At 33.8% G+C, this 9,407-nt stretch overlaps 1 protein-coding gene across 1 annotated transcript; it reads left to right on the top strand.

The window, feature by feature from the left end:
* The first annotated feature begins 1,861 nt into the window (after positions 1 to 1,861).
* Positions 1,862 to 8,733, top strand: LOC141832113 (filament-like plant protein 4). The gene is made up of 5 exons (XM_074719594.1): positions 1,862 to 1,923; positions 2,514 to 2,691; positions 4,965 to 7,377; positions 7,492 to 7,546; positions 8,099 to 8,733. Exons 1-5 carry the CDS (start codon positions 1,879 to 1,881, stop codon positions 8,510 to 8,512), a joined length of 3,105 nt encoding a protein of 1,034 aa, XP_074575695.1. The 5' UTR covers positions 1,862 to 1,878; the 3' UTR covers positions 8,513 to 8,733.
* Positions 8,734 to 9,407: the final 674 nt, after the last annotated feature.

The following is a 9,407-nucleotide window of genomic DNA, read 5'->3' as shown; positions in this document are numbered from 1 at the left end:
CCTTGAATGCGACTTCATGGACCACGGCCCCATCCGGATTCCATCGACCAGGTAACCGTCTGATGTCGATCGGACGTTGGCGGGTGTTTAATGTCCGGCTAACTCTTCGTGGGTCCCAGGTCGTTTCCGTCGGTGGCCGTCCCGCTCTCTGAAAGCGGTCGCTGTCCCAAGCCGATCGGACGGCAGTGTCGAAGAATATCGTAAAAAATGACCGGAAAACAGAGACCCTGTAACCGACTTCGACCAGTCGGGTGATCTGGGCCGTCCGATCTGTAACTCATTTTGAAAAAAGAACAAATTTCACTTTAACCCGGAAACTTTGTCTTATAATCTATAAGGGATTGAAAGACGATTTCTTAAACTTTGGAGGGGTAAGTAAGATTTTCTTCCTTTTGAAATATCTTTGTCAACGGGTAACGGATTACGCACATTACCACACTTGCAATTGGACAGCGTAGTCGGTGTACTCGTGCGTGGCATTGGATGCTCATTTAACGCTCTTTGTCTCGCTCGTAGCCGCTGTTGTTGTTGTGGGAACCTGAAGCAGCGACAGGAGGAGGCAGCGAAGGAACCGGCGAAGCAGCAACTGCTTCTCTTCTCTTCCGTACCTCCATCCACATTCCGGCGCTGAGAATCCAAAGCGGAAGGCGAAGGATCAGCAGAAAAAGCAGAGAAGGATAGTTTGCTCGCCAAATCTGTTGCTGGAATTCGCATCGAGCTACCTACATTTCATCAGGTTTGCGGCGGATTTGATTTTTGGGTTTTCTTCGGTTCACGGTGTTCCCTTCCCTAACTTGTCTTGTTGTCAGATTATTGGTCGCTTTAACCGAAAGGGGGCAAAAAAATCTTTCCTTTGGATGACTTTTGAACAGACTTCGAGTTGGAAGTCGTTTTTTTTTTCTCTTATCCGTAAAAAATCAGTACTTGTTCTCTCGACTAAAGGCTTTGAAATTCATGAAGCAAGCGGAAACCCTTGTGTTCTTACAGTAACAATTGTGAAATGATACGCATGGTTAAAACTTAATAACTCGAAGTGAGAATTCTTCAAGTTATTGTTTAGGGATTCTTCCGAAGCATCCTTTCTTTGGGCAGGTATGTGAATGATAATCTACTGTGGGTATGGTTTCTACTTTCTACTTCCAGACTGGAAATCTTTAATTGATTGTCCAAGTCAATAACACCTCATGCCCCACGCAATTTTAATGGAGTCCAACCACTCCCGGTTCATTTCTGCTACAGTGTCCGTGGAAGCCTTTCAAATAGCCTCGCCTTCTTAATGTTTCTTTCCTAACTTGTCATCCTGGGGACCTCAGTCACAAACCTGCATTGATGCATAGATTCCTAAGGACGCTTGTGCATGATGCCTATCATCCTTTTTATTCCCGTTTATGAGTGTCAACCATTGTTTTATTTGAGGTTTTTAATGACGATGCGTAGTTATTTATGACTTCAACTGGACCATAGATAACAACACAGATTACAAGGTATTATTACTTGCATGATCATCTCATGGTTTTAGACTCCAAAAGGATCTTCATGTACAACATGTTTTGTTTCTAATTTGCTCTGATATTACTTCGTGAAGATAGATCAGGACTATTACCTTCTAGATTTGTTTTTGAACAAGAAAGGTGTCTCTTTCTGAATTTTTTTTTACTATGTGAAAACTTTTCACATCTTCCGTCAACTGAGACCTTTCAGTAAATATCATGATTTTTTAGCTATTCTAGTTTTTTGGTTTGCAATCTTTATTTTTCAGCTCACACCTTGACAATAATCATCCTTACTGTGCCATTCCAATTTCAAGTTTTAGAATCCATTGTGCTTCTGCTTATTAAAGCAACTTGACAACAGTGGCGATCAGCAATTTAGTTGGTGATGGATCGGAGAGGTTGGCCCTGGAAGAAGAAGTCATCTGAAAAGGTGGTAACTACTCCTGGTTCGTTTGCAGCTTTGTATAACACCACAAGATTGGGCAGATCACATCTGTTTGTTTTGCTTTTTTATTTGTTTTAATCAATATTAGAATCTAAAGTCAAGTGTGCAATCAGCATAGTTCGCAATCAAGATATGCTGATTATGTATGTTGCTCTTATGAACATGGATACTTTCACAATCCAAGTCTCATATATGTATTTTGCATTGGACTGCCAAGAAGTGCCTTTTCACATTGATAATGACCACCAGTACTACCAGCACCAGCACCAGCACCAGCACCAGCACCATCATTGCCATTCCAACTAGTTGTGGATTTCATCTTTGGAACTGATAAACCACCACAATCACAATTCCATAAGCAAAATATTATATATCCATGTTATAAGACGACATCTGTTCACATTCACATATACATCTTCCATATGTTACAAAAATCACTATTGGAGGATTTCTAGATTTTTGGTAGTGAAACTTCATGTTTCCTTGTAAATTCTGAGCTAAGCTAATTGCTTCATCATGTTGATTTGATTCTTTCATCCTACTTGCTCACTTGTGTCACTTTGCTTTATTTGCAGGATGTCAATGGCACCACTAATTATGTACAAATTTCTGCTGAGACATATGCAAGCCTGATTGATCTGGAAGAACAAGTGAAGATCTTAAATGAGAAATTATCTGCAGCAGAAAATGATATAACAACTAAAGATAATCTAGTCAAACAGCACATTAAAGTTTCTGAAGAAGCCATTTTAGGTATTTATTTCTTCCCTTGCATCATTATACATTAATAGCTTTGGTGGACTTATTCCATAATTACTTGTGGCTGTAAAAGAGACCATTTGTGAACTACTCCATCCAACAAAATGCATCTTATTAAGGTGGCCTTCTGATGGATTAGGTTGGAACATGATAAATATGGGTAAATATGCAATAGGTTAAGTGATTATGCTGGTGTATGTGATGGATGGAACTAGAGAGCGAAAGCACTCATCTAGGCACTTAATTAGGCCTTTCTCTGGTGGAATTTGAGCACAACCTGCTCTCATCCCCAATAGTTGGTCTCTTCATGTATGATCTATCCTTACCTGACACACAAAGTTGGGCACTGACACCTGATTAGTTAAGTGAAGAAATGTTTAGAAACAATTATGTCAGGGACCTATTTCCAGACTTTCTCATATCCAAATCCCAGTTACATAGGCTCACATACATGTCAAGCTTGGTGTCCACTTATCTCAAAAGCTTGACCTATTGAGAAAGGAATCTTAGCTTAATAGTTATTGCAAAATGAGTACACAGCCATAGTTATATATGCACCATAATTCAAGGTTTATAATGTCGAGTCTTGATTTCCTTGGGGCATTTTCTAGAACATTGCATGGTGAGAAGCTCATTGATTTGCTACGAGTACTAAAATACTCAAAGTTGTCTTAGTTTGGGTTCGGTCTTCTAGAATACTCTAAAGGTGTATTTGGTTCAAGTTATCATACATAATCTTAGTTATGCGATTACCAAGTAATCACATAACCAAGGTTATGGGGTATAAAATATAACCTAATATTATTTAGTTCAACTTATTTATTTAGAGGGAATAAAAAATAACCATTTTAGTATTTACTATAATTCCCTTAATTCAATTTATTTTTAGAATAAATTAAATTAATAATCTTAATATTAATAATATTAATGATGATAATAATTGAAACCAAGTTAATTAATTTAATAAATTTTAATTTAAAGACTTTAAATTTAAAAGAGATAATTTATTTTTTTTAAAAAATAAAATTAATGAATTATATTTATTAATTTAATAAATAATTTTATTAAAATAAATATTTTAATAAATTATTTTATTACAATATATAAATTTAATGTTAAATTTTAAAAAATAAAATTAATAAATTATGTTTATTAATTTAATAAATTAATTTATTAAAATAATTATTTTATTAAAATAAAATTAATGAATTATATTTATTAATTTAATGAATTATTTTATTAAAATAATTATTTTAATGAATTATTTTATTAATATATATATATATAAATATATGTTAAAATTTTAAAAATAAAATTAATAAATTATGTTTATTAATTTAATAAATTATTTTATTAAAATAATTATTTTAATGAATTATTTTATTAAAATAAAATTAATGAATTATTTTATTAAAATAAAATTAATGAATTATATTTATTAATTTAATGAATTATTTTATTAAAATAATTATTTTAATGAATTATTTTTTTATATATATATAAATTTATTTTAAATTTTTAAAAAATAAAATTAATGAATTATATTTATTAATTTAATGAATTATTTTATTAAAATAATTATTTTAATGAATTATTTTATTAAAAATATATAAATTTATTTTAAATTTTAAAAATTATAAATAAATTATATTTATTTTTGATATATTATCAATTTATTATCATCATTAATATTATGAATATTAATATTATTAATTTAATTTAATTTATTTGACTCAAGGGTAATATAGTAACTGTAAACTAGTTATGCTTTATTTCCTCCAAATAAATAAATTGAACCAAACAATATTAGGTTATATTTTATACCCCATAATCTTAGTTATGTGATTACCTGATAATCACATAACCAAAGTTATGTATGATAACTTGAATCAAATGCACTCCTAAGTGGTCTTGTAATTAATTATTCAGAACCTTCCACCTTTGTAGGAAAATTTCATTTGGTCTTAGAAGTTTGATCCTACTATTACTTTGGCTGTTGAATATGCAAAAACCTAATATTAGCCTCGGAAGTTTATAGTTTAGTTCAATTTAATGTAAAAAATTTCAATTATATAAGCTTTTCATAGCTAAGAGTAACATAATTTAATCAAGTTGGAACTCAAATACAAACTTCAAGGCTAAATTATAAAAAGTAAAATTCAAGAGAATATCAAACTTCAAGAACCAATCTGAAACATCTTCACTTTTTTTCCCTGTTCTTTTAATTTGAGTATTGATAATGGGCATTTCCTTTTTTATGAATGTAGGTTGGGAAAAAGCTGAAGCTGAATCCTCTGCACTGAAAAATCAACTGGAATCTGTCACTCTGTTGAAGCTTACAGCTGAGGAGCGTGCATCTCATCTTGATGGTGCCCTGAAAGAGTGCATGAAGCAGATAAGGAATGTGAAGCAAGAAAGTGAAGAAAAACTACACGATGTGGTCTTTGCCAAAACGAAGCAATGGGAAAAGGTCAAAACTGAGCTTGAGGAAAAACTAGCTGATTTTGAGCAGGAACTACTTAGAGCTTTTGCTGAAAATGATGCACTTTCAAGATCTCTTCAAGAGCGATCAGATATCCTTGTGGAAGTCAACAATCAAAAAATAGAAGCTGACACTGAAATTGAATTGTTGAAAAGCAATATTCAATCTTGTGAAAAGGAAATTCGTTCTCTGAAATATGAGCTGCATGTAATTTCTAAGGAGCTTGAAATTCGGAATGAAGAGAAAAACATGAGCATAAAGTCTACTGATGTGGCCAACAAGCAGCATTTGGAGGATGTCAAGAAAATATCAAAGTTGGAAGCAGAGTGCCAAAGGTTACGAGGTCTTGTTAGGAAAAAGCTTCCAGGGCCTGCTGCATTGGCACAAATGAAGCTAGAGGTTGAGAATTTAGGCCGTGACCATTCTGAGAGTAGACTGAGGCGGTCACCTTCTAGGAATCCTAGCCCACATCTCATGTCAGCTGCCACTCCTGATTATGCTTCTGATAGCATCCACTCATTGAAAAGGGAAAATGAATTTCTTACTGCTCGTTTAAATGCAACTGAGGAAGAAACAAAAATGATAACAGAGGCTTTGTCAAAACGGAACAGTGAGCTACAGATGACAAGAAATATGTTTGCTAAAACAGCAAGCAGGCTTAAGAGTGTTGAATCACAGTTTCTGTCTTTGAGCCAACAGAAGATCTCACCAAAACCAGGCATTGACAGCTCTTTCGACTCTATCTTAAGACAATATGAACACAACCCCCGACCCTGCACCTACATGTCTGAAGATGGAACAGATGTGGATACAATTAATTCTGAATCTTTGGCTACAACATTATTACCAGATCTATCACAATTCAGTTCAGAAAAAGAGACTAATCTGGAACTTATGGATGATTTTCTAGAGATGGAGAAATTAGCTTGTTTGACATCAAAGTCCAAGGACGTGAATGCCACAATTACTTCCCATGAGCTTGATATGGTGGAAACTCAAAATGCTGATGTTGATATATTAGATGTTCACAAGGATAATTCCAACACAGAACAGCTGATGTCAGGAAAGGGAGAAAATCTTCTTTTTCCTGATATTAGAGGAGAACTTGAATGGAATGAACTTGGTTCTCCCTTGATAAAACTTCAGTCAAGAATTGTTTCTATTCTTGAATCGCTGCCTCAGGAAGTTGACATTGCTAGAGTTCTTGATGATATAAGATACATTTTGCAAGACACACAGGAAAAATTATCTGGGCACTCTGTGAGCTGTGTCATCAAAGAAAGCAATACTTTAGATACTTCTTGCAATAAAAAGCCAATCGATAGCGACATGGATGAGCCTACTAGTATCAACATTTCTTCTGAGAAAGAGAGCAATGCATTCCCTGATGATAAACATTTCTCAAATCAGGGGCTAAAGAATGCATTATCTGAGATTCATAATTTTGTATTAGTTCTTGGTAAAGAAGCCACAGAACCACAGTATAGGTCGTCTGATGTTCAAGGACTAAGTGAAAAAATCCAACAATTCTCTTATTCTGCCAAGAAAATTATTGTTGATGAAGAGAGTTTGAGTGACCTTGTTGGTGCTTTATCACATGTTTTATCTGAAGCCAGTAAAATGGGTTTAAGAATTACATTTGGTATGGGCTCTGACTGGGAGGGCAATAGTTCAGATTGTATAGACAAGGTAACATTACTGGAGAATGGAGTGACACAACAAGAACCAACAGATGAGAATCTTTCAGGCAATTTTAATGCTTCAATTCAATCTTCTTCTCATCCAGAGATTGAAGGGACTAATGGCAACAACTCAGAAGAAAGGAATATGATGAGTAAACTATCCTTGGAGGAATTTCAACAGATGAAAATGGAAAAAGAAAATGCACAAATGGAACTTTCAAATTGTACTGAATTATTGGAAGAGACAAAAATTCGGCTTGTTGGAGCTGAACAAAGGCTGGAAATTCTTAAATCTGAATTGGCTGCAAGCCAAAGATCAATCAGCTTGTCTGAAACTCAGTTGAAGTGTATGACTGAGTCCTATAATTTGCTGGAGTCACGCACAAAGGAATTAGAAGCTGAAGTCGACCAACTACATATAGAAGTTCAAACTTTAAACAATGAGCTTCAGGTAGAAAGGAAACTTCATCAAGATGATTTAGCTAAACTGAAAGATCTTCAAGAGGAAATTGAGAGGTTAGAGATTATGTATATTTCACTTGTTGAATATGGGAATTTTCATTTGTTTACTTGGTCTTGACAGATTTAGTCATCAATTCTAGTTTCTGAATTCAGCTTTTTCTTTGACAGGAATGCGAAAGACACAAGAACCTCAGATTCTGATATTGATACCGCTACAAAGCAGGTAATGTGCACTCTTGTTCATTCTCTGAATTATATTCTTGTTCTTGTTGCTCTTTTGAATGATGAGATTGCTAACTGGAACCTTTTGCAAGCATAAAGCTTATCTTATCAACTACATATCTGTCTCTGGCCTCTTGGGACCGTAATATTTATGTCTTTGAAACTAGCCAAAATATCATTTTGTGAAGCATCTAGTCATTCTTTTGTTCTCATTATTTGTGTTCATGTCTTTCAAATTGGATAACAGGTTTAACTCTCTCATTTTCTTTAGTGGACAAACAAACAGCCGTAAATTTGATGTTTGAATATTTTATGCTAGATGCTTCTGTTAACCTACAAAATTTCCAACCATAAAACAAGATGCAGTAGTACATACCGAGAGCTGTCTTAGAGAATTAAGGGGGCAAGGCCCCAATATCCATCTCAAATCCATCCTTATGTGTAATGTGTACCATTTTATCAAGAACAATTTGTTAGGAGAAAGAAATAGCAAAGAAATGCAACTAGTACACCTCTTGCCAGATCTCATAGCATTATTATGGTTCTCTAACAGGAGAAAGAAATATCAGCAGCAGCAGAGAAGCTGGTAGAGTGCCAAGAAACCATACTTCTTCTTGGGAGGCAATTGCAAGCATTGCGGCCGCCGACAGAGAAGCTGGAGTTTTCTCCAAATACTATACATCAAATAAATAATCAAAATGCACCAGTTCCTATGGCCTTAAACAAAACAACACACTCTGTATCCGAGACAGGAAGTACACCAACAATTGCAAATAAACTTCCCTTGGATGGGTCTCCCTCTTCTATTAGCCTATCAGACACTGAAGCAAGTCATCTTCTGAAATCACCTATCAACTCCAAGCAACAAAAGTATTGGTCACCTGGATCGTCTTCTCCGAGTGCTTTGCCTGAGAAGCATGGCCGCGGATTTAGTCGGTTTTTCTCCAAAGGGAAAAGTGACAATTAGCTTACAGTTTATGCATCAGGATGATAAATATTCTCCAGATGAAGCATAAATGGACTGTAGTGTTCTTTGCACATCCTCAATGAAGAAATGCAGATGCTACCTCAACTGTGGCTTTTCTTTCTATCCATGCACATCTATGTAAGTGATCATCATGGAAATCGATTTCTCAAGGAGGGAAAAAAAAAGCAAAAACAAAAAAAAATCGTAAAAGAACAAAAAAATTGATGTACAAACTTTATTTAAGCTGCTGATTTTGAAGATCTTGTGTTGGTTCATGAAGTCAATCAATGTTTGATATGTTTCATGCTCAGGGATGAAGTGAGACTCTATTGCTTAGTCGTCTCGAGCTCGAATTTTATCTCAAATGGAGTTTGATCCAAAATTATTTATATTTTTAAAATTTAAATCAAATTTGAATATCTATATATTTTTCAAATTTAAATTTAAATTTAAATATTTTCATCGGTTAGTTTGCTGCCCTAGTCTACCTTTCTTTTTTTTGTTTGCCACCTTAAAAATGGCTAAATATTTTTTTTCCCTTTTTAATTTTTCCTTTCAATATAAAATAATTTAATTGATTAACAAAATAATTTGATGAATGGAAGAATGAAATCCACATCGATCTTAAATAATCTACCGGGAGAATTTCTGCCTCGTAGACGAAATTTAATCCACAAGAAATTTATTAATACTTTTTTATAAAAACAAGGTGAAAAAAATTAGTAAAAAATTTGTTCTCCTCTAGCTCCTCTTGTTAATTATCTATACTATTACTTCTTTTTATAAAATTATTAAAATAATATTTTACTCATAATTTGATATCCAATAATATTTTTTTATATTCTATTTTAGAGTGATACAGATTTACAGAAATATTTTAAATATTTTTTCGGAA

Source organism: Curcuma longa, chromosome 7 (genome assembly GCF_044706935.1).
Source record: "Curcuma longa cultivar G26 ecotype Majalengka, Jawa Barat chromosome 7, ITB_CL_G26_1.1, whole genome shotgun sequence".
Lineage (NCBI taxonomy): Eukaryota > Viridiplantae > Streptophyta > Magnoliopsida > Zingiberales > Zingiberaceae > Curcuma > Curcuma longa.
This window is presented reverse-complemented; position numbering and strand designations above follow the sequence as displayed.

Coding starts and splice junctions, on each gene's coding strand:
- LOC141832113 (XM_074719594.1), top strand. CDS start 1,879: ATGGATCGGAGAGGTTGGCCCTGGAAGAAGAAGTCATCTGAAAAG. Junction 2,692..4,964: donor TTCTGAAGAAGCCATTTTAG/GTATTTATTTCT, acceptor TTATGAATGTAG/GTTGGGAAAAAGCTGAAGCT. Junction 7,378..7,491: donor CTTCAAGAGGAAATTGAGAG/GTTAGAGATTAT, acceptor TTTCTTTGACAG/GAATGCGAAAGACACAAGAA.